Consider the following 27,613-nt stretch of genomic DNA (forward strand, 5'->3'; position numbering starts at 1 on the left):
AATGTATTAGTGACTTTATTTTATGAAAGAATAGAATGAATGCAAAATGTACGAGCGACTTCATTTTATAAAAGAATGGAATGAATGTAATGTATGAGCAATTAATTTTGTAAAAGAATAAGTTATACTTATACATGCAGATTTTTTGTACAAATTCACATGTATACATGTGAATGAATGTAGTGTCACATGTATTTACTTTAAATTTCACTGTTACATAATAGATCTTCTTGTTTAACAATTTAACAACACATACAAACAAATCTGAAATTTACAAGTAAAATTCATTTACAAATATAACAACTGCAAACATATCATCCTTACATGCAAAATTACAATTAAGTTTTTAAATACAACCATGAATGAATTTTACATCCAAAGGACATTCAAGTTTTTATTCATTATGTCAAAATTGCATCCACATAAGGTATCCAAATGCAAATAAGGGGTTAGAACTATAAGAACTCTTGGGTTGTGAAAACAGGGCATTCAAATGCAAATAAGAGGTTGAGAAACGAAACATCATTTATATAAAATAAAATTTCATAAAAAAGAGAATTTTTTAATACCATGTGATGCTCATTTAAAATTTTGCAAGGTACGAACTTTCACAAGTTTTTAATAATTTTGCAATACCTCATGTGATACTCTTTTAGAATTTCGCAAGGTACAGGCTTTCGCAATACATAAAAGATTTTTGCAATGTGCCTTGCGCGATACATGCACGAGTTTCTCAAGTGTTATGAAATTTCACAATCTTTTTTGAAAAATCACTACTCATATGTGATTTTGTTGACAAGTTTCATAGGTCCATCCACTTTTAGCGTTGTGACTCATGAAAATCAGAAATTTGTAGCTGCGAGGGGTAAAAGTATATAAAAAACAAGAGAACCTACATAATTGTCCATGAGAGATTTAATAAATTATAAGGCATTTTTTAAAACACATCATTTTTTTGTACAATAGTCATTTTCCCTATTTTGAATGCTTGATTATGAAAGTTGTTATTATAATTTTGACTTATAATATAACTTGTATTGATAGATAAATAAAAAGAGAGGTCTTCATTTGATAGTTTTCAAGAAAATAGAGGCCCATATTAGTAAATTCAGACTTGAGAGGCTCATTTTAAAAGTTAGGGGCAAAAAGTTGGCCTTAAGCCCATAAGTTATAAATAAATAAAATTATTTTACAATATACCAAAATCCGAATGATTCTCAAAGTTTGAGCAAATTTGGGGTTTTCTATTAGAGTGATGGGTTAAGGTTTTTTTTTGAAGGAAAGTGATGGGTTCACGTCACCATGTGTTGGGATGTTGCAAGTTCAAAACCTGATGGTACGTTATATAACTGGTGGGGGTAGAGGTAGGGGTAGGCATCAGGCTGGTCTGGGCTCATTTAAAGCTCAACTCGTCGGGCTTTAAGTGCAGCCTTGGTTAGTTGGACTTTGGCCCATTTCTTAATAGGCTCGGGTTTGAAGAACAACTTATGATCCAGCCTATTGGCCCAATGGGCCAATGTAAAGCGGTCTGGGCCTAGCTCAACTCGGTCCAAATCTAATTAATTAGTGGAATTAATTAAATAAATAATAAATAATTAACAAATTTTCATGTACTCAACTAATTATATTTTTAGTTTTTATAAAATTAATGCAACTAATTAGGTAAATAATAATACCTACCAAGTTACTACATAATTAAAATTTTATATTATTAAAATTTAATAAATAAGTCAAGCTTGTTGAGTTGGCTCGATAACCCGCAGGCCGACCTGGACCCGGAATACAACAGGTCAAGTTTCGACCCGATAGATAATGAGGCAAAGCATAAAACCTTGACACAAACCCAGCCCATGGTGTGGGCTGGGTCAACTTAGCCCACCAAGGTCCTTGCCCACCGCTAGGGGTCTGTGCCTAACCCCAACTTGCCTATAAAAAAAAAGTGTTAACTCAATCTGTGCGAGATACACTTAGGGGTGGCAAAATCTGACACGACCTGCCAACCTGCTTCTTAGCCGGGTTCGGGTTTGGCTTAAACGGGTTTGTGTCGTAAATGGGTTGGCCTGCCTAACCCGTTTATTAAACGGGCCAGGTTCGTGTTAGGGGTATGCCAACCCACCAACCGGTCTGACCCGTTTAATAAACAAGTTAGGTGGGCGGGTCAACCCGTTTACCCAAACCCGACCCTCCAACCCGCCCGCCAACCCGAACATCTGCTCGAGAAAATCCTAAGTTTGGGGGATGCTTTGCGGTGAGAGATCGAGAAACAAAAGATCTGCGCGGAGTTGATTGCAGCGGACGTCGAGAGAAGGCGCTGGATCGAGGAGGAGGTTTGTAGGGAGATCACACTCGAGCGGGAGCTTGTGCTCCGACGGGAGAGCCGGATGCTCGATGCGGTGGCTTCTCTGGTCCCAAAAATTAGGGTGCGGAGAACTGCTTCTCGCTCGCTTTGCAGCCGTTGCCGGAATTGAGGGCGGTGATCGATCGGTTTCGGCTCGAGATAGGAGCTTTCCGGTCAAAGGCGGGGGATTTCGGCCGGTGGTTTCTGGAGTCGAGGGTTGTGGAAAGAATGCCGATGACCCCGCCTCCTATGAGTCTTGTTCAAGAAAGACTTTGTTTCTTTCATTTTTTTTCGTCAGCATTGCTTTCATAGGTTGCTTCTAGAGACATAGCTCGTTTAATCTTAGGGTTTTCTCGATCAGATGTAGCGACCCGCCTGTCAACCCGTTTATCCATTTACCCAACCTCGACCCACCAACCCGACCCATTTATTAAATGGGTTAACCGTGTTGTGTCGGGTTACCCGTTTAATAAATGGGTCGGGTTTGTGTTTGCCACAACCGACTCAGTTTAATAAACAGGTCGGGTTCATGGGTTTGTGTTTGCCACAGCCGACTCAGTTTAATAAACAGGTCGGGTTCATGTTGAGGTATGCTGACCTGTAGACCTGACCTGCCAACCCGACCAGATTGCCACCCCTAGATACACCTATGGTGGCCGCGCCCCCCCCCCCAAACCTAAAAACCAGAAGACAAAAAACAAAACTGGGGTGATTTTGTTACCCCTGCAGTCATGGAACTGGCTCGTACAATGAATCAATGATAAAAAGGACAAAACATAAAAGGAAGATGTCCAACTAATCACGGCTAATTTGCAGGTGACTGCAGTCATTCCAGCACACCTAGGCGATGTAGTCACAAATACCATCTAATTACTAAGACCCTCATTTATCTCCCTAATAATTCTGACATGAAGTAAATCATTAAAAAAACCTCTTTTATAATTCCACAAAATCGCTCACTAATCCCTGCATTTTATGCTACCAATGTCATCGAACCGACTCTGGCAGCAAACCTAGATTCAGGACATCTAACCATCGAACTGACTTGGATTCAAGAGAGAGAGAGAGAGTGAGTGAGTGTTGTAATAATAATGAGACGGATGGGGGGGGGGGAGTGTTTAGTATGCACGTGCCGTGTGTCAAGAGATATCTGAAATGGCTCAGTTTTCCGTTGGTTCACGTGTACGAGCTGGTCGGTGTGAAGAGCCCCTCAAAGGATGCATGCACAGTCCCTCTTTGTGAATACACACCGATCAACCGTATAATCCTAATTAAATATTTGTTGGTGAGTGAAAGACTACAGGTTCCACGTTGAAAGGATAGCTACTGTTCCTTCAATGCCTTTTGTTTTTTTTCTCTCTCCCTCTCCTGGAGAAAGACGACGACGCTGCTCGAGTCTTCACACCCCCACAAGCATGAAGTCATCTAAATTTTTTCCTCCTGCATTGACTCTAAGAGGTACGTACACTGCACAAGAATTCACTGTTTCCTCTCTCTCTCTCTCCCGATCTTTTGTGTGTGCGCTTTGTGGATTTTGTAGTTTACGCAGACCGCAGAGACTCGCCGACCAAGATTTTTTTCTTCCTCCTCTCTGTTATCTTGCACGTTTTTTTTCGGGTTTTCTCTGTTTGATCGGAACAAGCTTTCAGCAAATTTAGTTGCCTTTGCTATTCCCACCGTCTCCACAGCAGTTGAGCTCACTTTTGTTGAGTTGTGTTTGGGGGCAACTGGTTGGATTTTCTGCCTTCCTTTTCGGTTTTTAATTTGTGGGTATCTCTTATTCTTTTGTTTTTGGTAGAGATCCATTGGATAGACGGCGGGACGGGGAAGCCTTGGGTGTGATATCTCTTCCAACCTGGATATCTTGTTCACATTTGCCCCCCGGGAAAGGCGCCGAACAGGATAATTGAGGTTTTTGAGAAACCAAGCTGAAGACTTTCATGTTGGGATTGTGAAAGAAAGGGGGAGACAATTACGAGGATAGAAAATTATTGTGATTTTGAAGGAAATGATATAAGCTGAAGATCTTCCGGAAAGATTTGATGCTGAAAAATTACAAACTTGGGGATCAGACGAGTTCTTCAGTTTAGTGATGGACCTTGGAGGAGGGGGCTTACCCTGTTCAGGAGAGAATGGGGTCAGTGGAATCCCGGCTTTGAATTTCCAGGGCAGCTGGGTTCCGGCAACGCCCGTGAAGCCTGTTCCAGCGAGGCGGCAGACAGCAGAAGGGGACAGGGAATTGCTCTGGCTCAGTAGGCTGGGAATTTCTGCTATCCTCCACAACCCGGGGCTCTCTGTGCAGAATGCTGACCCCGCGGAGGCTTCTTACTCAGGATACGGGGTTCAAGTTCGCAGTCTCAATATTCCGGCAGACGATGATGCCTATCGGCAAGGGCAGCTCTATGGGTATGCTTCTGCTGCAGGGTTCCCGAGGAACACTCATGGAGGCAATGTCGCCTGTAGCTTCACAGATTCGGGTTCTGCTGTAGCACAAATCAGCAGCAATGCTGCGCAGTCATCGCTGCCAGCAGCACTTCATCCTCAGAACAATGGCGGGTGGCACCAGAGCGATGTCCGGCATCCGTTTCCTCTCGTGCCCCATCCTCTGAGCAATAGCGTGTGGCAGCAGAGCTGCTTTCTTGAGACAAACAACTGGAGCAACGGCTGCCCACCACAGATGAACCAATGTGAGCATTAAAACTATGAAGTCCCCATCTCTGTTTTTCTTGGTGTTTAGTTTGGTGTGATGATTTTTTTTCTTCGGTATTGCATTTTGCAGATGGATTTCCTGTTCCTTGCAACAAAGTGGGACGTGACATCCAATTTCCATCAGACAAAGCAGCTAACTCCAGCACAAGTGAAGCTTTCGATGCTCCTGTTGCCCCTGTAACGCCAGAGAAGACTATAAGGAAGGAGACAGTCGTAGATAGCAGTGCATCGTCTCCTGTCGATCTCTATACAGCCAGTGATCTCTGCACAAATGAGAGGGTTCACCAGGAAAAGCAGCAGAACAGTGGAATACTGTCAAAGGTCTCTTATGATGACAGCCAAAACGAACCAAGTGTTGACCAACAATGTCTTAGACATCTGGTTGATTCTCAACAGAGTGTCCCACATTCTCCAGTGAAGGAGAACATTGGCACTGAGAAGGCTCATGCTAATGGCATAGACCTCAACAAGACACCACCACAGAAACCCAAGAGAAAGAAAATAAGGCCTAAGGTGGTTAGGGAGGACAAGCCCAGGAGAACTCCGAAGAAAGAACAGGTAAAACAGACACCAGCAGGAACTCCAGTGGAAAGGAAGAGGCGCACATCCACAGGTAGAAGGAAAAGCAAAGTTTCAACTGCCAGCAATGCAGATGTACAAGAGTCTGATTGTTTGCCCAAGGCTACTGGCATTGCTTCATGCAAACGGTCACTCAATTTTGATTCTGATGCTCAAGCATGTAATAATCATGCTTGTGTGCAACCAGATTCTGATGAATTTGGTTCCGTGCATCAACTTGATGTTGAAAGAGGAACACCGGCTGTAGAAAACCCAACAGAACCTGTTGCATTTTATCTTAATCATTCCTTGAATCACGTATTGGATGCACACTTTCCTTTGTCCGAGAATTCTTCACCTTCTCCACTGAAGAGGAAAGCTTCATCAAGGTGGAACCCAAAGAACATGGCTCGGAAGAAAAACAGTATAGGGAATGGAAATATTAACGAAAAACATAAGGAAGATATTTCAACTGTGCTGTACAATCATGTCCCTGCAGGCATGATAGGATCCAGCTTCATATCTGCTTACAACACCAGCCAGAAGGATGAAACAATCATGTCATTTGCATCGGTGAGCACCCAAGCACCCACCACATGCTCTAGCAATACGCTGACCAATCCAAGAGCACCAACAGCTGATGTTGAACCTGCAAATAGTCCATTCCCCATGGATCTGATCCAGGCACATCTCTATGCAAAGCATGGATGGTCTCTTTTGGAGTTGCTTGAGAAGCATGAGGGGCAGAGACAAATAAACGTTAGCAGTTACAAACCTCATCTGTTCCAAGAAGGTTTCAGGAACCAGAAGACAGAAGTGAGCCCTGAAGAACTGCAATCATCTGTGTTTTCTACCACAATCGCCCAGGACAGTTGTGCTAGGGAAGCAGCCGAAATGATAGGACATAGGAGTGTTAATACAAATCATTTCACAATACAAATCTGCAACGAGGTTATGCTTTCACAATCTGGAAGCACAGAGGAAAAGCTAAAAGTAACAGAATCAAATAAATTCATACACAATGAAACCCCTTTGCTAGAGAGGGAGAAGCAGCATAATCACACAAAACAGAACTATCCTAGGGAAAAATACTTCAATCTTCAAAATATGCAAGAATGCAAGGATATGCTTGCCCCGATAAAGGGAAAGAGAAGAAGTCTAAGGAAACCACCTAATCACATTCATCATCCTAGCAATGTCTGTAGACCTCAAGCCTGCCAGGAAGCGCTGCTTGGAGACAGGGTTTCCCAAAAGACAACCAAGAAGCGTACGAGGAAAGGGATTTATCATGCTATGAAGTCAGCACCTTGCAGTACTCCAGATGGATGTGAAACTTGCATTTACCAGTGTGAAGAGTCCCATGCAGTATCGAGCAGTAATCTTGTAAATAAACCTGAGAGTCGAGCAATAACAGCCGCAGGTTCTATTCATGACTGCCAAAGTAGCAGCAATTTGCAAGAAAATTTGCTTGCAGAGTTCCCATCACAGGTAATCTCAATTATGAAACTTATAGATGAGATCGTTCAGAGGCTAAGATGCCTGAGCATTAGTAGAAAGGATGAGTGCACAGAAATAACAGTTCAAAATACAATAGTGCCTTATGTTGGGGAAGGAACAATTATCTCTTATGCTGGAAGCTTTGAACCATTGAAGAAGCGGCGGCCACGACCAAAAGTTTACCTGGATGAAGAAACAAACAGGGTATGGAAGCTTCTGATGGGAAATGAAAGTAAAGGAATAGATGGAACGGATGCTGATAAAGAGACATGGTGGGAGGAGGAGAGAAGAGTATTTCGAGGACGGACAAATTCATTTATAGCTAGAATGCACCTCATACAAGGTACTGAAAACACAAACATCTTTATTGCTAATTATCAGTAGATGATAATGCCTGGAATACACTTGCATGTTTTGCTGTTCCATGCTCTCTCTCTCTCTCATGTTGGGTAAATATCCTAGAGAGGACGCCCATAAAACATTGTTCAAACTAGGCAACAGATAGGGCGAGTCATAGTAGTGTGATCTTCTATTTCGTGAAACTGCAGCTCCTCAAAATGCAATATCCTGATGCTCCTTTAAACCTGTCTACTCGGACGCTCATGATTCCAGTAGTCTCCTCCCATTGCCAAACATATTTAGGAGCAGGCTGTTGTCGGGAAATCTTGAAGCAAACAGAAATATTGTATCTTATCATCCCATGACTGAGGATCAAGATTTTAGTATATATTCATGCAACAGATGCTATGTAACTTTTGAATATGTTTGATTATCGGTGGACGATGACATGCTTTCTTGCAGGTGACAGGCGCTTCTCCCAGTGGAAAGGATCTGTTGTGGACTCTGTTGTTGGTGTATTTCTTACGCAAAATGTTTCAGATCATCTCTCAAGGTGCATTGGCTACTTTAAGGCTCTGTTTGGGAACTGGTAGCTGGGATGGGAGTTTGTGCATTTGGCAAAAACTTGGTCAAACTTCCTTGGTGGTGGCTGTTTGGGAGAATGCCATTGAGTAGGTAGTTTATGCATTTGGGAAAGGTGAGACTGAAAACTGGATCTGGTAACTACCACCTCCTAGAGGTTATAGCTGCCAAATTCAGGAACTGGCAGCTATCCCTTTTCCAAATGCATAAACTCCATCGGACTGCAAGTTCCCAACCAGAGCCTAAGATCATCTCATGGAAGTCCTGAATAAACTAGAACTCTGAGAAATGCTAAACCTTGATATTTTCAATGTTGTTGCAGTTCTGCTTTTATGGCTCTTGCGGCACACTTTCCGCTGAAGGAAAAGGGAGAGTGTGCAACTCTTAGCAAGAATGAAAACATGAGGCAAGACCTTTCTGCTAGAGATTTAAATGACACAATCACCTACTTGAATAAATCACCCTTCAGAGAGAATCCTAATCCTGACTGCATTTCCATGAATATTCAAGATTCAGAACATAAAAAAGCAATGCTTCCAGAAACAATTAACAAAACTGCATCTTATGGAACTAATAAAACAGGTGAAAACGAAAATTACACTAAGATCATGGATTCTAATGAAGGCAAAGCAAGTCAAGACTCATCTGGTAGCACCAATTTCTTCCCATCCGTCGCTGAGAACGAGGGAAGATTAGCAGAATCTGAGGATGGGAAATTAATCTGCTTTTCTGTAATTTCCTCTCAGAACTCAACTGATTCTGCTACCCAGGCTGCTGATCAAATTAGATCAACAAGTCCAGAATGTAATATTCCAGCTGTGGAGCTCATCAACAGAGGTAAAGAAAACTGTTTCCAGCAGCGATCATTCTCAGAGCTTTTGCACATGGAAGGATCACCGGTGTTCAGAGATTTATTTGCAAACGTGAGCCACAGCTTGTCATATGGAGAGAAAGTTAGAGGAGCATCTGACCAACTGCTACATGGGAAGTGGCAAACCAACTTGGATAAGGTAAGCATGAAATGATCATGCTCAGTTCCGATTCCTTTCCACCATATAAAACATAAGCACAAGAAAAAGTCCTCTACAGAAGCTTCTATGAGCTGCAGGAAGTCGGCCCAACACTTGAATTAAGATAGAGTGTTTTGGGATATTGGTTACAAGAAGCTTCCACACATCCTTCGAAGCTTGCCTCAAAAGCTGGGAACTAAGCACTTCTGAAGCTTGTTTCCCATTTTATAAGTATGCTTCCAAGTATATAGGCTTTTTTACACACAAAAGCTGCAATTTCATTAAAAAACAAAATGTTCAACCGATAAGAAATGTAGTTGATCTATTTTAATTTTCATTTGAAATATTAAATTAAGGTAAAAATGTTTGAGATTTGCTTCTCATTTTAAGACATGTCCTCAAATATCTGTTATGCTAAATCTTTTTTTTTTGTTATTAACCATTTGGTAGTATAATGTTAGCAAGCAATGATTTTGTTTGAATCTAAAATGTTCATACCAATTTTTGTCTTTATGTTCAGTATGCATGCAATAAGCTAATTCTATAATGATGTAATAAAGTTCATTGAAAATTATATGAGTATGTTAAAAAAAACATATATAGTTAATCAATGATGTATGTAGTAGCGATTAGACAATTTTGAGCTTTTCTTTCTGAATTTTAAAAACTATCTAATTCACATCTTTAACATTTATTAGTCATTTCTTACTTGCTGCTTTACATGGATCTAGAAAGCCCTTGTTCCTCACTTCTGCTTCGAGTAGTACTTCTCAATTCCACTTCCCTCTTTGGCAGCTTTGGGGAAAACTAAGTCTTGCTTGTATCTGACTGCTTCTGAAGTCCCAGAGGCTGGTGTGCTTGATTGTGTAAGACAAGAAACTCTCCTGAAAAGGAGACCAAAAAAGAACCTACAGTTCCACTGGCTTCTTCAATTCAATCAGAAAATGAGAATGCTATGCATGCAGTCATAACTGAAAACTAACTAAACCCCTTGCAGAGTTCAGGAGCAGGGCCGTCACTTCAAATGGGCCATAACAGCATCACAAATGATATGATCAAGAGTTCTTCAGCAGAAGCAACATCCTTCATCACAATATTTCCACCAGAAGAGCACACACTCAGTTTTCCAGAGGAAGCAACAGCAATGGATTTACAATTTAAAAGTTATCAGGGAGGAAATTGCATGGTGGAACAAGCTAGTTTGCATTCACCCAGTAAGGCAAGAAAAGTGGATTCCTTGGAACATACAGGATCAGTGGACAACAAGTTGGAAGTGATTTCCAAAGACGAAGCTGTTAGGAATGGAAACAAAACAAGCAGAAAAGTCTTTAGGTCAAACAAGGGGAAGGGTGAAGCACTTAGTACAAAGGAGAAATGGGATCCCTTAAGAAGACAGGCATTGGAGAAATTTGGCATTAAAGAAAGGAATGCTGACAAAAAAGATTCACTCGATTGGGAAGCAGTGAGACATGCAGATGCTAATGAAGTAGCTCAAACGATCAAAGAAAGAGGAATGAACAACATGCTAGCTGCACGAATACAGGTACGCTTCTAAACAGCAGATTTACAGGGATTCAAGAGTTAGTGTTTCATTTTGTCCATCAAGCTTAATCTGTCAAATAACCCTTTATGGTTTTTGAGGTTGTAGTCAGATTTTAACACACACAGTGTGTGTGTACTTGAAAAGGAAAAAATATAACCATAATGTCCTCTGTATGAGATGTAGCTTTGAAATCAACCAAATGCTTATAGAATGCCAACATTCATTTAGACAAAGATTTGGAATACATGAAATTCCTAAATTGTTTTTCACATAGAAGGAACAGTTATATTGTCATCTAGCTAAAGGTAATTATTCTGTTGAAACACAGTGTATGCCCAAAAAGAATCTTGGCTACTCTAGGTGGTGACACAAGGGACCATCTAGACTCCACATGTCAAAGGAGTACAAGCATCCAAACAAGCACCGAGGCCATGACCTGTCAAAGTTTATACATCAGAATCATTATCATCAAGGCTCATAGGCTAGCATCTACACGGATCAACTTCATTTTCTTTGTATTCAAAAACGTTTTGCAATCAGCTCCCTACATTACGCATGTCCTCATCTTGCATCTAAGTTTGGAACTATCATAAGGGTCTTTCATGAGTCAATGAAAATCCATCAGTGCATATAAAATTTTATTGAGTCTGAGATGATAAGATGTTCCTTGGAAATGATGCTATAGCCAAATCTGGACTGGCTCCAAGGCATTAAAGAGCTCCAGTGACATAGTACACAGATTCTTATCTTGAAATGGTAAACAACCTTAGGGAAAAAATATGATTTTTACTGTGGCAATTTTTTTTTATTCATGCATTCACGTAATAGTGGCTGGCTATAATGGTCATCTCTACAGGAATTCCTTAACAGGCTGGTTAAAGATCATGGCAGCATAGACCTGGAGTGGCTAAGACATGTTTCCCCTGACAAAGCAAAGTAAGCTAGTATAATATAATTCATGACTAGCCTGGCAGGTATTGGAAATTAATTCTACTCCTTGTCCTTTCATGCAGGGATTTCTTGTTGAGCATAAATGGGCTGGGACTCAAGAGTGTTGAGTGTGTACGTTTACTGACGCTTCAACAGCTAGCATTTCCTGTGAGAAAACATCACATAACCTAATTAATTGTGACAGCATAACGAGTAAAACAGGTCCATCATATAATCTAATTTGCTGTTTATGACAAGGTTGACACAAATGTGGGTCGGATATGTGTGCGACTTGGCTGGGTACCGCTGCAGCCACTACCAGAATCACTTCAACTGCATCTTCTGGAACTGTAAGAAGTTACCGCTTGTCCTCACATCCAGACAATTGAATCTTCTTCAAGTAGACATTTTTCAACCTGATTAATCTTGTTATTTTACATTTTCATGTGCAAGGTACCCTGTGCTGGAATCCATTCAGAAATACCTTTGGCCAAGGCTGTGCAAACTTGATCAGCGCACATTGTAATTGCAGAACATTACTCTTCGTGCTACATGTTTTACAAGCCTAAAAAAGAGTAGCATCTAATTTCAATACAACAATTTTATCCATCATTTCCTAGAGGCTATGTCACATCCGCTTTTATGTAATTTTTCAATATGACTAGTACATAAGAGGATACAGTATGAGAGAGAAAATCGAGCATCCATGTGACAGCCTGGAAGAAAACTGCCACTTTGTTTCAACTTTCAACTATGCTAGATATGCTCTAATTTTAATATCCTGATGCAGGTATGAACTCCATTATCAGCTAATAACCTTTGGGAAGGTAGGTTTGTGTATCATCATCTGCCTTTTTATGCAAATAGATTCACTACTTGATAGCCTGATGGGACTTCTGGTGCAGGTCTTCTGTACAAAGAGCAGACCAAACTGTAATGCATGCCCTATGAGAGGAGAGTGCAAACATTTTTCAAGTGCATTTGCAAGGTTTGAATGTTCTCACACCCTGTGCAAAAGAAAATTATTGTATACTTACATGCATCTTTGATCTGTAGCCGATATCACTTGCATGGATCAAAGTACACAAAGTATGCAGAATAGCCTGTACCAAAATGTGTTCTTCAAGTGCAAAAAGGAACTCATAGTCACCATGAGAAATCCAACAACCTGTACCGAATGTTTTACATTTAACAAGGAAAATCTTGCTATCAAAATTGTTAAACTTGGTTGGTCCCAATTAGCTCAGAGGGTCTTTATTAAATTTTGGGAAAAGATTGTCATATTAAAAATGAAAAAAAAAACATAAAAACTTATGCAAGCGCATATGTCAAAATTATATTTCACCGTTGCCCTCAACCTGCTAACATCAGAAGGTCTGTGTGTACATACTGCAACTAGTTTATATTAGTAGAAACTCATGCAACACACACATATTTATCTCGTGGATTACATCCTTGGTCCAAGTTATCTGGAACAGCCAGAGGATTAGCAAATTCTTGCACAAACTCTGGCAAATAATACAACTTTTTATAAGTCTTGTACTAAAGTTTACAAGCACACCCAAAGGCTACACCTTTATTCCCATATCAACAGAACATGATGAGGCATTCACTGGACTAAAGGCCTTTATGACTTGCTGACAAAAACTATTATATTATATTCGCAGTACAAATGCATACTCTATATAATTGTTTTATTTTACATAAGTTATTCCAGAGTCTAGCTCGTTATAAAATCATATACCATCAATATCTTCTTGTCCAACACATGCAACCCGTCCCCCCCATCCCCACAAAAAAGACAAAAAAAAGGGCAGGGAATTACATATGCAAAGACGTGCTACGTGTTGCATCTTACCATCACAATGGTGTATTACTCATTTTTCCAGTGAGGCAATTATCTAGTATATCCAGTCTCAACTATACACAACAGTCCATTGGCAGATTGATATGTAAAACCTGTAGGCTATGTCACATAGGTGCGGGTGCAGCACTTTAAAAAACTTGGGTGCGAAGAGGGTATATATATATCTATATATATATATATATATATATACAGAGAGAGAGAGAGAGAGAGAGAGAGAGAGAGAGAGAGAGAGAGAGAGAGAGCTGAACATATTAAACCCCATTTCTCATTTTGCTCCATAGGTTTTAAGTGTTTTATGATGGATCCGAACCGTTAGATGTGTCTAGCATGCTAGATTTAGTGGGAATCGACTGTTGGATCATGTTTTTTCGATGAAAAAACATTTTTTCTAAGCCAGGAAAAACTGTACCTTCGAAGCCATTGATTTTGGATCACCTAAGGGTCAGATTCCTGCGATCCAAAAGCTTGTTCCCACTAAATAGAACCAGTAGATCACATCTGCAGTGTTAGTCGTGAGAAAAAATACTTAAAACTACGATTTTTGAAGGGGCCTAAGGAGACCTAACGAAAAGGGGGGCCTAAGGAACGCATTACTCTCTCTCTCTCTCTCTATATATATATATATATTAACAGTTTTAAGTTAGCACTACTGTGCATTTATGTATTTATATATATATATATAATATAAATAAAACTAGGTTAACTGAATCTACTTTTGGACAGAAATGAACCTCAGTGTGGTTGACTTCACCTCATACAAAGGAAGCCATGTCCATATGTCACATCCATATGGGTGCGGGTATGGTGCCCTGTTAGAAGAGTCCATGTTCCATAGCCTAAGGGGGTGTGTCTGCAGAGAGAGAGAGAGAGAGAGAGAGAGAGAGAGAGAGAGAGAGAGAGAGAGAGAGAGAGAGAGAGAGAGAGAGAGGTTCTTTAATGCAGATTAACATTTAAAAACCTGCTAGGGGCAAAAATAAGTAGATACCAGCAGCAACTTCGTGTTCTTCCTTTCCCAGAAAACGTTCAAGCCAGTAGAGCATTCACCTTTTCGTATTCCACTTCAGTACTTAATAGCCTAAGAGAAACTTATACTTGCACAAGTGGAATTTCTTGTCTTTTACCTTCTAGATACCACACGATAGATAGATTAGTAATGCTAATATTTTGTTCCAGTGCAAGGCTTGCCCTCCCAGGGTCAGAGGAGAAAAGTTTAGTAAGTTTGTCTGTTCCTATCATGGTTGAGCAAGAACCACAAAAGGTTCTCATCCATCCAATAACATTACCTCCACGAATGCAACTACCTTCTGCAGTTGAATGCCCAGTGGTCCAAAAAAATTCTAGCATCAGTAAGTGTGAACCAATCATTGAAGAACCAGCAACCCCAGAGCCAGAATATATCGAAATCTCTGAAAGTGCAATTGAAGACTTCAATTATGATGACTCTGATGAGATTCCCACAATTAAACTCAACCTTGAGGAGCTTACTTTGCATGTTAAAAGCTATATGCAAGACAAGAACATGGAGCTCCAAGATCCAGATACGTCAAAGGCCTTGGTTGCTTTGACACCTGAGGCTGCTTCAATTCCAATGCCCAAGCTGAAGAATGTGAGCAGGCTCCGAACAGAGCACCAAGTGTAAGATAGATTTATTAATGAAGTAGATCTGATGACATCTTTCTCCACATGATTTTTATTACAGTACTCGTTTTCTTCTCCTGCAGTTATGAACTTCCAGATAATCACCCTTTTCTGAAAGGGGTGAGCTAAACCACTCTGAAAATCACCTTCAGCTCTTCTTTCATGCATTTTTAATGTTTAAAGTTATGGCTTAATTCATCAAAGTGCTTTCAAAAAATGCAGTTGGACAAAAGAGAACCGGATGACCCATGCTCCTACCTTCTTGCTATATGGACTCCAGGTTATCAAATCTGTTACTATTGACATTTATCTATAATTAATGTGGTCATTTTTATCATCAGAAGCTAATATCTATCTGTTACCACGCTTATCAGGTGAGACCGCAGAATCCATCGAACCACCAAAAGCATGTTGTGATTTCCAAGCTTCAGGAAACCTGTGTGAGAGGCCGACATGCTTTTCATGCAATGCTATTCATGAGACAAATGCTCAAACAGTCAGAGGCACGCTACTGGTGGGTAACACTCAATACTAAAAATGATAAGCATAAACTTCTAGGCCCCACATGTGTAACAAGGTGTACTAACTGATATTGTGGACTAGTGATTAATGTTTGCTGTTGAAAAATCCTTAGCTGTTTAACATACTGGCAACAAATTTTTAATGTACAGATTCCTTGTAGAACAGCGATGAGAGGAAGTTTTCCACTCAATGGTACTTACTTCCAAGTAAATGAGGTAATATCCACTCCTGCAACCTCACAAAGGGGGTTAGATAGTATCCATGCAGCATCATAGCCAATTAGGTACTAGGTAGTAATCACATAGAATCATCAAAAGTCGCATCATTTCAGGGAAGTGAATGAGCTTCATGGATACAAAAAAAATGGATGAGAGCATAAATCATGCTAGAGCCTAGACTTGGGAGATTTCAAAGCAGTGGAGATTGTCTCAGCTCCTGAATAGCAGCTGTTAACTGAACCACCTGCACACAATACATGATTAATTTCTCATTTTTTTTCTGATTCCCTTTGACTGGTTGATAGTCAACAGCAGAAAGGACATGCTCGCACTGCAACATTTTGTACAGAAAACTGAAGCACGTCTGGATGTCTGTCTGCAACATAGCCGCAATTTCTGTTTTCAGGAAAATCTTGGCAAGAGAAAATCTTGCGATATTTTCAAATAACCTATGTCACCTAGGTACGGGTATGGGTATGGGTATGGGTACGGGTACGGAGGGTACAACATGGCAATTCCAAAAAATGTGGGTATGGGGACGCGGCTAAATATATACTAAAAAATACATATTATATAGCTAAAATATATACTGAAAATATATATTATATATCTAAAATATATATTATATATTGAAAATATATAATATAATATAATATAATATAATATAATATAGGACATGGCAAATGCTGTGTCCAGGTACCAGTACCCATGTCGACACGGGTTCGGCACCCTAAGTGTTGTGTCCCGGTTACATAGATGATTTTCTTGAAAACATCAGTATACAAAAACTATAGAATATATTTTAAAATAGTAAACATTACAAAAATTTGCAAAAAACTATGTTTAATGTGTTACTATTGCATTAAAATCATGTTAACAAGTGAAAAGGTAGTAAATTGTGTAATTATACTAAATACCTTGGTATTATCAGTAAAATAATGGTCTCACTGAAGATATCTTGTTTTTCAAATTATTGGTGATATTTGCTACTGTGGTCTGTATGTCTAAGGGTGGGTGGCATGTGCGTCTTTGAATGATTTGAATTATTTTAATTAGATTGTCCATTCATTTTTAACCACTTAACAAACCTGACAAAACAGTAATTCTCCCTCATGCAGGTATTTGCGGACCATGAGTCTAGCTTAAACCCCATTGCTGTACCTAGAGCACTGATATGGAATCTGCCAAGGAGGACTGTTTATTTTGGAACATCAGTAACAAGTATTTTTAAAGGTAAAAGGCATTGAAATAAATACTGGCACGTTGAATTCAAAAAGCTTATTTTTCTATCATTCTGTGTAATAAGAACCTAACACCTGTGAAACATGGATATCTTGATAAGGTCTGACAACTGAAGGAATTCAATATTGCTTCTGGAGAGGTACGATATTTTCCCCGCTTATCAGTGGCTGAAGCATAAGTGTTAATACATCTATGCATGTCATATTCACTTACCTGTCATGATGCCAAAATGGATGGTGACCTTAACAAAAAAAAACACTGATGCATCCAAAAGAGAAAAAAAAAATCGTCAAACTGATATTTCTGAGAACACAGACACATCATTAGATGTTAGATTTCAAGATGTCACAACTCACAACCATGAAGTTACAAGCACCATCCAGACAATAGGTGTAATAAGTTAAAACACATCCATCTTTTATGTACGTGCATGTGTTTCTCCATTTATTCTATGAAGAATTAGCATTCTACAAAGCCTCATATAATGTGAGTCAAGGATCATGATCTAGGTATAGGATCCAATGATTTGATCATGATAACATGTTGCTTCTTGGAAAATTGAAAGAAAACATCTTCATAGATTCAATTGGTTGTATGTCCCTTTCCAGTAGTCCAACGTTCTGATAACCTATTATTGTATTCAGCTAGAGTGTGATTACCAACCTTAACTTTTTTGGCTTCCTTCATTGCGGTTCTTTTTGTCCTCCCATGTTGGTGTGCATGTCCCATAGAAAGCAATAAGGGAGCACATTTAATCAGACATTAATTCATAAAGGAACAAGAAGATATTGAACCCATGATATCGTAAAGGAACAAGATGAGACTGAACCTATGATCTAATCTTAGGTCCATCACAATGTTGATTTTATAGTTAATCCGTTCAGAATGTTACATGGAAATGGAAAAAAGAAAAGACTAGTATAATGTGCAAGTGATATATTATTTGATCAATTAACTTTAGACTTTACCCTCACCCATACAACCTATAAATCCGATAATACAAAAGTATTAAACTAAATTATAATCAAGTGCTTTTTAGCACAACATTGACCAGATAAGCATTGAATTTTTTTTGGAGCCAAGCAACATAATATAATAATTGAAACTGCCCAACAACAAACTCAACAAAATCAAGAAATACATACAAACATACATATTTGGAAATTATACGATGCACCACCTACTTCCTGATCAAGTGCATTGCATCTCATCTAATCAAAGGGTTGTGATAATTTAGAAAAAAAAATGCATTGCATTTATTAAGACATGGAATTTAATATGAGTTAGTGAGGGGTTTCAAACTGCTGGAGAACTTCTGTCATTTTTATCTTTCATTTATCACTACTAATATATTAAATGCAATTCCTAATAATTGTAATGCATTTTTTCTGAATTATTACATCAGTTGAATTAAATCAGTTGAATGGAATTATTAGGGAGCAAGTGCACCACACACACACACACACATATATATATATGGTGGTTCTGTATTATGATCAGAGTTACCGGAAGCGCCTAGCTAAAAGGGGAAGCGCGCTTCCCCGAAGCGCGCTTCGGAAGCGCGAAACGTCGCGCTTCCGAAGCGTGGGGGGAAGCGTCCCCCTTTTTTGGGAAGCGCGCTTCCCTTTAATGGGGGACGCGTTTCCCTTTAATGGAGGACGCGCTTCCCTTTAATGGGAAGCGCGCTTCCCCCACGCTTCCCCAACGCTTCCCCCTCGCTTCCCCCACGCTTCCCCCACGCTTCCCCTGTTTTTTCAAATTTTTTGTATTTTTTATTTTTTATTTTTATTTTTTTCGCTTCCCCCTCGCTTCCGAGACGCTTCCTGGGTCGCTTCCGAGACGCTTCCTAGGTCGCTTCCGAGACGCTTCCCGAATCGCTCCTAAGTGGTCCCACGCTTCCCCGCTTCCTAAAATTTTGAAAGTGCCTCGCTTCCCGCTCCCGCTTCCCGTATCGCTTCCCGCTCCCGCTTCCTCAACTGGCAACCATGATTATGATACCTTACGGTGATACACACTCTTGTTTCCATAGATCTATGCTGCCAAATGGTAAATCTAACCATAAAGATGTGTTTAAAATGATTTATTTAGTATATTAGAAGGTTTTATCATGTTTAGTACACTATAAGATTCCAGTTTTGAGATAGTGAAAATCTACGGCTCACAATTAATGAAAATAAGGGTAGTTTAAAAATGGTATAAAACATCATATTCCAGTCAACTTTAACACATGAAAATAATAAATAGAATATGCTAAGCATGATCCAACGGTTAGATTTTGCTTTTGGAGCTTAGATCTACATAAATCAAGCATGTACCACTGTAAGCTAGAAGCATACACACACACACATCTCTCTCTCTCTCTCTCTCTCTCTCTCTCTCTATATATATATATATATATATATATATATATATATATATAGAGAGAGAGAGAGAGAGAGAGAGACCCGTATCATCAAACAGCAAAAAATCTGCCGCAAAATAGGACGATTTTTTTGTGCCACAAAATAGGACGATTTTTTTGTGCTTGCTGCAGTTCTTGACCACAGCTAAAGACCTGAGCAGAAGGTCTTTAGCAGCGGTCAAGAACCTCCGCTAAAAGTCATTTTTTTGACGCGCGGCGCGCAGCCGTGCAACCGAGTCTCATTTGACACTAGAGGCATTTGACGATATATATATATATATATATATATATATATATATATATATATATATATATATATATATATATATTGGTAATGATAAGGTGCTCCTGAAGTACCTACTCCCACTTAATAGAAGCTTTAGATTTTCAAATTTCTTAATACCTTTTTTGTTGATCAGACCTAATAGATATGATCTATAAGCATTATTTAGTAGAAAACAAGTTTTGAATCATGTGATTATAGCATACATGTATGTTTTTGCGACATTTCAAATTCAACAGCTCACAATGTATCAAAATTTCATGACTTAAAAAATCCTATTTTTATGTCCAAAAAACATGTTCCAAAGCATGATTCCTATCAAATAAACTATGTTGAGTGCATCCAAAAGGTTCAATTGAGAAGATACAACCTACAACCATGATTTCTAATGTGGGAGTAGGTACTCCCGGAGCACCATAGCATTACTCTCTCTCTCTCTCTCTATATATATATATATATGTTATTGAAGGCACAAAACTATTGAGCAAAATTCACCTTCTTTTCATATATTTTTATTTCTTTTTAGATCTAACCTTATGGATGTGATCCGCAAGGTTTGTTTGGTGGACAATGAGCTTTTAAGTGTCACATAGTGCGGTTGCGGCGATGCAACACTTTGAAAAAACTTGGGTGCAGAGGTGCGGGGAGGATATATATATATATATTAACAGTTTTAAGTTAACACTACGTGTATGTGTGTGTATTTATGTATTTATGTATATAATATAGATAAAACTGAAATTAGTTAGGGTTAATTGAATGTACTTTTGGACAAAAATGGACCTCAATGTGATTGACTTCACCTGACACAAAAGAAGCCATGTCCAAGTGTCGCACCCAGACTTCATCTGACACAAAAGAAGCCGTGTCCAAGTGTCACACCCGCATGGGTGCGGTGCCCTATTATAAGAGTCCGTGTTACATAGGTTTTGAATCATGTGATTGTAACATTTAAGCAACTTTTTTAAGTCTTCAAAAATCAACTGCCCACAATACACTAAAATTTTACGACTCAAAAAATCATATTTTAAGATCAAAATAACATGATCCAAGGTTTGATCCTTCGCAAGTAATTATGTTGAACACATCCCTGAAGTCAGATTGAGTCAATAAAGCTTGAACCTATGATTTTCAGCTCAATAGTTCCATGCCTTCAATAGCACCAAATATTAACCCATATATATATATATATATATATATATATATATATATATATATATATATATATATATATATATATATAGTAACTAGAATATGAGAACTGAAATATGAGAACTAGAATACAACGACTAAAAATATGGGCATTTCCAACACTTTTTTTGCAAATCCAACCATGTGGATGTGCTTAGCATGGTGAATTTGCTAGGAATCAACCATTGGATCATGTATTTTTGATGAAAAAATTGTGATTTTTGAATGCTTGAATATTTATGAAGATTATGAGCCATTGATTTTAAAACCTTAAAAAAATCACGTTTATGCATCAAAATAGGATGATTCAAGAGCGGGTTCTTATAAAACCAAGCATGTAGATCACATCAAGAGAAAAGAACAAAAAATCCATGAAAATAGCGGTTCACACATTAGTTCTCATATTTCCAGTTCTCATATTTTAGTAATTATATATATATATATATATATATATATATATATATATATATATATATATTGGTCTTGAGAATATCCATGCTATGAACTATGTGAGCTAGATGTACATAGTGCATTTCCTTGGATAGTGTTTTTCTGATCAATAAAAACAATTTTTTGATGCTTCCATATGTATGAAGATTTTAGGCCTTTGATTTTCAAACCCCATAAGACCTACCCAGTAATCGAAATTGAACTAGCCAAGAGCCAAGAGCCGATCAATACAAAACCAAGCATGTAAAATGCATCATACAGTAGGATTAAAAGAAAAAACCAGTGTTGTTAGAGGCGAATGCCTCAGTACCTGAAGCGTATGCCTCAGAGGCGAAGCACAAGCTCAAGGAACCGAGGTGCTGTAGGGAGGCATTTGCAGGCTCAAAGCGCACGCCTCGCGTCGAGGCGCGCTTTGCTTCTAAGGCGTACGCGCTCAAACCCCTGTCGCTCAAACTCTTGTCAATCAAAACCTTGTCGCCCAACGATCAAGAACTATCGAAACCTGTCGATCAAACCCCATCGCTCAAACCCCTGGCGGCCAAAACCTATGAAATCCTACGACCTGACGATCTTCCTTCAGGTATGGGAGTCGTCCTTCTCCGTGATTGAGGGTTTTGAGGAAGGTGGTAAAGATATCAGGTGGATATAGGGGAAGGTAAGAGGGATTTGAGAAAGATGGTTCGCAGGCAACTAGGTTTGATAAGGGTGACGATGGTCTGGTGATGGAGGAGCAATAGTGGGCAGAGAGGGTGCAACGAGGAACTTGAGAAAAAAGGGTTTCTCTCTCTCTCTCTCTCTGGCGGGTGTCTTCGGTAATGGTGGTCCGTGGAGGAAGTCTGGTGTGAGTCTCCGACAGTGGATCTCTCTCTCTGGCGAGGGACGATCTCTGGCGATGGTGGCTTTGGCCCGGAGAGAGAGAGAGAGAGAGAGAGAGAGAGAGAGAGAGAGAGAGAGAGAGAGAGAGAGAGAGAGAGCAACGGATAGCCCATTCTTTCATTTCCTTGCGCTCTTCCTCATTACCGTTAAGCTTTCCTTTGTACTGTTGGGCGACACCGCCTCGCCCGATCGCTTTCCCAAGTGGGATGTAAGTGGGTCGGATCCAAATCAGATATCAGATCCAACAAAAGCTACTTCCAGCAAATATAATACTTAAAATATGCACATTCTACAGGTGAGTCCATACTCGGATCCGAGTAGGAAGTGTCGATATCAGATTCAAATTCGGATCTGATATGATATTTCTTCAGAAAGACCATACTTGGATCCGATAAGGATTACATAAACCAAACCAGATAAAATAATATTTTTTTATATTGAAAATTGTGGATGGAACTCGGGATGGATCTGATTTTGGTATAAAATTTCATAAACCATATTGGACTTCATGGGTCTGACCCGAATAGTTAATCAGACTCCTTTCTTTGTTACCAAACCTTGACCCTATCAAATTCAGTACGGGTCCAAATCGGGTCATACCCAACCCATAGCATGGTCAAAATAGTAAGAATCAGCTAATTGACTATTGGATTATGATTTTTCAAAGTAAAATACGATTTTATAAAGGTTGAAACTTTGTTACATTATAAGATGTTGCTTTAACCCTTGTAAAAACTTACATACATGTTGGAATAACAAGATCCAAACACTGATTTCTATCATGGTCTAGTTTTGTACAATAGTTGAGGAATTAACTTATTTTCTATGTCACAGGGATTCGGCTAGCAAGGTGTCGCACCTGCGTCGACGCGACTCGACGCGGGTGCGGTCAACCCGATCCTGGGTGCGTTGACCGCACCCAGGATCATTTAGGTCCATTTTTTTTTTGGATTTTTTTTTTAAAAAAAAATTTGCCTTATGAAATGGGCTGCGGAATTTAAAAAAAAAAATCTGCTGACAGCTGCTGCTGCTCCTGCCTTTTCAATCCTGATCCTTCTTTTTCGTAAAGGATTTTCTCTCTCCATAATAAATGATAATGATGGTGGTAGCCTTGCTGGCTATTAGTATTCACTGTTCTCCTGACGAGATGGGTGCGCTATGCAGCTGTATATAAAATGAAATTTGAAAAAACCCGCGTCGGGGGAAGCCCGGACCCCCTTATATATATATATATATATCGCACCCCTGCACCCGGGTTTTTTGAAAGTGCCGAATCCCCGCACCTGCACCCGCACCCGCACCTGCACCCGCACCCGCACCCATGTGACATAGCTTATTTTATATTAATTGTGCATTTGAACTCTATTATTACAACAAAAATTGTGTATAGAAGGTATTTCTAGAACAGGTCGATTTGGAGATAGCCCCACATGTATTCAATATGATTTCATGATTGTAGATATAACTTGTTTTAATTGTGGTTTACATGTGCATGCATATAAGAAAATGAATAATACGAGTTAATTATAGGAAAGTAGTATTTATTTTATACTGTCGTTTATTAGTAGTTATTTAAATTTGTCATTATTTTATTAATATTATATATTTTATTATTTTGATCATGAAGCTTACGCTTCAACGCCTCGAGGCTTACGCCTCGCTTCATAATAGGCTCAACGCCTCGCTTCATAATAGGCTCAACGCCTCGCTTCGCCTTATCGCATTTAACAACCTTGGAAAAAACATTCAAACATCCTGGTTCATACTAGAGTTTGTAGGATTTCAATTAGGAGGATTGTACCTCTCTCTCTCTGTCTATATATATATATATATGTGTGTGTGTGTGTGTGTGTGTGTGTGTGTGTGTGTGATGGTAACACAAAATGAAATATGCAAAAGGGTAGGAGTTTTTGGGCACTTTTTTCGTACTTGTGACATGTAGTGTTCAATATGGCAGGAATTAATGCTTGGATCATGTTTTTTGATTGAAAAATGATTTTTTGAGCCTTGAAAATTTTATGAAGATTTGGGCCATAAATTTTTCAAAGCCATAAAAACCTATCCACATGGTCTTTATGAAATCAAGCACGTGCGTCAAAATAACTGAACATGCAAAATGAAATTTTGTGATTTTTTTAAAAAATTGACCATACAAATGTGATTTATGTGCTTGATTTCATGGGAATTGGCTCGTGGATCGTCAATTTCCTACATTGGGTTGGTTTTTAAAGGGTTCAAAAAATCCACAACCCAAAATCTGTGTAAATTTTCGAGGCTCAAGAAATCAATCTTTTTCATTGAAAAACATATCCATGCACTGATTTATAGCAAGTTGACCATGCAGAACACATGTATGGGTTTAAAATTACAAAAAAAGTGAGCCTATTTTGCATGTTTCATTTTGTGTTCCCATCTCTCTCTCTCTCTCTCTCTCTCTATATATATATATATATATATATATATAATGGGTTGCTGTTTGCTAACAGGTGGATAAGGAACCCCAAGTCAAAAACTAATATTTTTAATTTTTTTTTCTACATCTGACCCTCCATATGTGATCTACATGTTTGGGTTAGTCGAAATCACTTCTTGGATCATGCCATCCCAACAGGTATGTAAGATCTTGTAGCCGTTGAGAAATCAACGACCTACAATATACCAAGTTTTCAACCCTCATAAAATTGTATTTTTATGTAAAAAAAATACAATTCAAGAATCGTTTTCTACTATTTTGAAAATGCTGAAAGCATCCATGGGATTAGATTGGTCAAAACAACCTCCCACTATGGGTATGAGTTCCAACTAAGGAGTTTCTTAGCTACCTACCATTTCCTGGCCTACCGCGAGTGAACATATATTTTCAGGTTGTTTTTCGCAAATCTGACCTTGCAAATGTGTTCAGCATGGTTGTTTTGCAAGGGAATGACATTTGGATCATCTTGTTTTTGATAAAAAATATGATTTTTTAAGCCTTGAATATTTATGAAAATTTTAACCCGGCGATTTTTAAACCTTATAAAAATCTACCTGCGTGCCAAAATAGGACAATCCAAGAATCACTTCCTATAAGCTCAAGCATGAAGAACTGTCTATATGGTCAGATTTAAGTACATGGAAAAACCCTTCAAAAGTCCGGTAGGCCAGAAAAAGTGGTAGGCAGCTACCACCTACTATATATATAGAGAGAAATGAAAACCTACAAAATGGGCATGGTGCTAAGTTGAAACATGCTATTGGATTTTTGATGTTTTTTTCAAAATTCCTACTGTACAAATATGATCTATATAATTGTTTTTATAGGAATCACTTCTTGGAGAATTTGATTCTATGGATAGGTTTTTATAAGGTTTCAAAAAACAACGGTCAATAATTTTTATAAAATTTTTAGGCTCCAAATACCATTTTTTCAGGTTAAATACATCTATGGGATTAAAATTAAAAAAAAAACAGTGAAAATCCAATAACATGTTTCATTTAGCTCATTTTGTAGGTTTTCATTACATATATATAGAGAGGTGGTAGCTGCTAACAACTTTTTTATTGGAATTTTGAAAAAGCACTGAAAATCCAATAATATGTTTCATTTAGCACCATGCTCATTTTGTAGATTTTCATATATATATATATATATATATATATATATATATATATAGAGAGAGAGAGAGAGAGAGAGAGAGAGAGAGAGAGAGAGAGAGAGCTGCTGACCACTTTTCTGTCATGCTAACCGGGCTTTCGAAGGGTTTTCCCCATGTTTTACTTAAATCTGAGCGTACAAATGTGTTTGGCACAGTCGATTTACTAGAAAACAGCACTTGGATCATATTTCTTTGATGAAAAACATGATTTTTTAAGCCTTGAATATTTAGGAAAATCTTATGCCATCAATTTTTTAAACCTTATAAAAACCTACCTGTACATCGGAATTGGATGATCCAAGAGTTGATTCTTATAAAATCAAGCATGTAGAATGCATGAAAAACCCCTTGGAAAGCCCGGATAGCACGGCGGTTAGCTAGAAAAGTGGTTAGCAGATACGACCTTCTCTCTAATATATATATATATATATATATATATATATATATATATATATATATATATATATATATATATATATATATATATAGAGAGAGAGAGAGAGAGAGAGAGAGAGAGAGAGAGAGAGAGCCTAAAATAGGCAGTAAAAACGTTTGTTGAACATAGCAGCAATCTGCCACAATGAAAAAGTAAAGAGAGAGATTTGTACATGCACATATGCGTAAGGTCAACTTCATTCAAAGATCACAAACTGGTTTTCTTTTAACCAAGCTGGTCACCTCAGTCTTAAACTATTAAAAGATTTATGGGAAAACTGGTTGTCTCATAGAACTCAGGTAAATCTTGGAAAATCTTCTAGAATAATTATAAGGGAAAACATTAAAATTAAAGATAATCAATAATTAATTTTACAAAAATATTGTGATAATATCATGAAACTATTGCACTTTTTCACTGTAGCTATATTTTGATTTTCATGTTATTGTGGTTCTGCTTAAAGTTTCTTTTAAAACATGATATTTTCTAACATCATAGGTATCGATGGCTTTGCTTTATACATAGATCAGGAAACAAGTTTGGGCACCCACAAATTTTTTTAATGGTTGAATAGTACAACTACCACCATACTTTTACAGGTTCATTCGTCCTTCCCCAGAACTCATGGGAAAGACTTGAAATTTATAAACTTTTGAGATGATTGACACTAATCTATATATAAAATCTGGAGGAAATTTATTTTATTTTTAGACAAACAAGTCCATATTAAAAGTAGGTAAAGAAAACAGAAAGTGTCCCTGTAGGGCTTTTGAGTAAAACGTGAACCTAATATTGGCTAGCCAGAAGATGGACCGTCCTATGCATTCTTTGTGTTTTAAGTTTCACATGGCAAGTTGATTCCTGCAGGATTTGTGTGTGTGAGAGGATTCGACCTGAAAACTCGGGCACCACGTCCTCTGATGGACAGGCTACACTTCCCAGCAAGTAGGCAAACCAGGAACAAAAGGACAACAGCAAGAGACGTAGATGTAAAGCAGCAGCAGAGAATTCAAATGACATATTGAACAATCAACATGCTAGCCAGAGAGCAGGTATACTGATCAGCAAGGTTGTCCATTTACAATGCATTCTTATTAAACGGTTAAGCTCAATTCAACTTACCCACTCAAGTTTTGGGTGCCTTACAAGGGTCCCATGGAACATGGGGTTTGTATATTGTTCACATCATTTAACCGCATTCTCTGGAAAGAGCTATTCTAGTCCACAACAATGCAATGGGCTAGCCAATTTCTGTGGCGTTTACAAATGTTTGAGCAATGTGTCCAGTTGGTCACATTGTGAGAGCATCATTTGTACAAACAGAAATAAATCACGAGTCTCTTCATAC

At 38.6% G+C, this 27,613-nt stretch overlaps 1 protein-coding gene across 5 annotated transcripts; it reads left to right on the forward strand.

Moving 5' to 3' along the window:
* Positions 1–3,657: 3,657 nt before the first annotated feature.
* Positions 3,658–27,613, forward strand: LOC149816903 (protein ROS1A-like). Of its 5 annotated transcripts, XM_089987541.1 has the most exons (20): positions 3,658–3,796; positions 4,139–5,025; positions 5,118–7,445; positions 7,904–7,994; positions 8,346–9,033; positions 10,031–10,576; positions 11,433–11,512; positions 11,590–11,674; positions 11,765–11,856; positions 11,960–12,028; positions 12,297–12,333; positions 12,412–12,494; positions 14,547–15,008; positions 15,095–15,131; positions 15,234–15,291; positions 15,386–15,525; positions 15,683–15,748; positions 16,870–16,984; positions 17,094–17,132; positions 27,133–27,613. In XM_089987541.1, exons 2-20 carry the CDS (start codon positions 4,431–4,433, stop codon positions 27,288–27,290), a joined length of 5,769 nt encoding a protein of 1,922 aa, XP_089843667.1. In that variant the 5' UTR covers positions 3,658–3,796; positions 4,139–4,430; the 3' UTR covers positions 27,291–27,613. The 5 variants fall into 5 exon arrangements, 4 of the variants coding, with proteins under 4 accessions (XP_089843667.1, XP_089843668.1, XP_089843669.1 ...); XR_016427664.1 differs by having other exon boundaries at positions 4,137–5,025; positions 16,870–17,132; positions 27,133–27,242; XM_089987542.1 differs by lacking the exon at positions 15,683–15,748 and having other exon boundaries at positions 4,137–5,025.

The sequence above is a fragment of the Nuphar pumila genome, chromosome 14, assembly GCF_984573655.1.
Source record: "Nuphar pumila chromosome 14, dmNupPumi1.hap1.1, whole genome shotgun sequence".
Taxonomy (NCBI): domain Eukaryota; kingdom Viridiplantae; phylum Streptophyta; class Magnoliopsida; order Nymphaeales; family Nymphaeaceae; genus Nuphar; species Nuphar pumila.

Coding starts and splice junctions, on each gene's coding strand:
- LOC149816903 (XM_089987541.1), top strand. CDS start 4,431: ATGGACCTTGGAGGAGGGGGCTTACCCTGTTCAGGAGAGAATGGGGTC. Junction 11,675..11,764: donor TTCAACAGCTAGCATTTCCT/GTGAGAAAACAT, acceptor GTTTATGACAAG/GTTGACACAAATGTGGGTCG. Junction 15,292..15,385: donor TCTTGCTATATGGACTCCAG/GTTATCAAATCT, acceptor CACGCTTATCAG/GTGAGACCGCAGAATCCATC.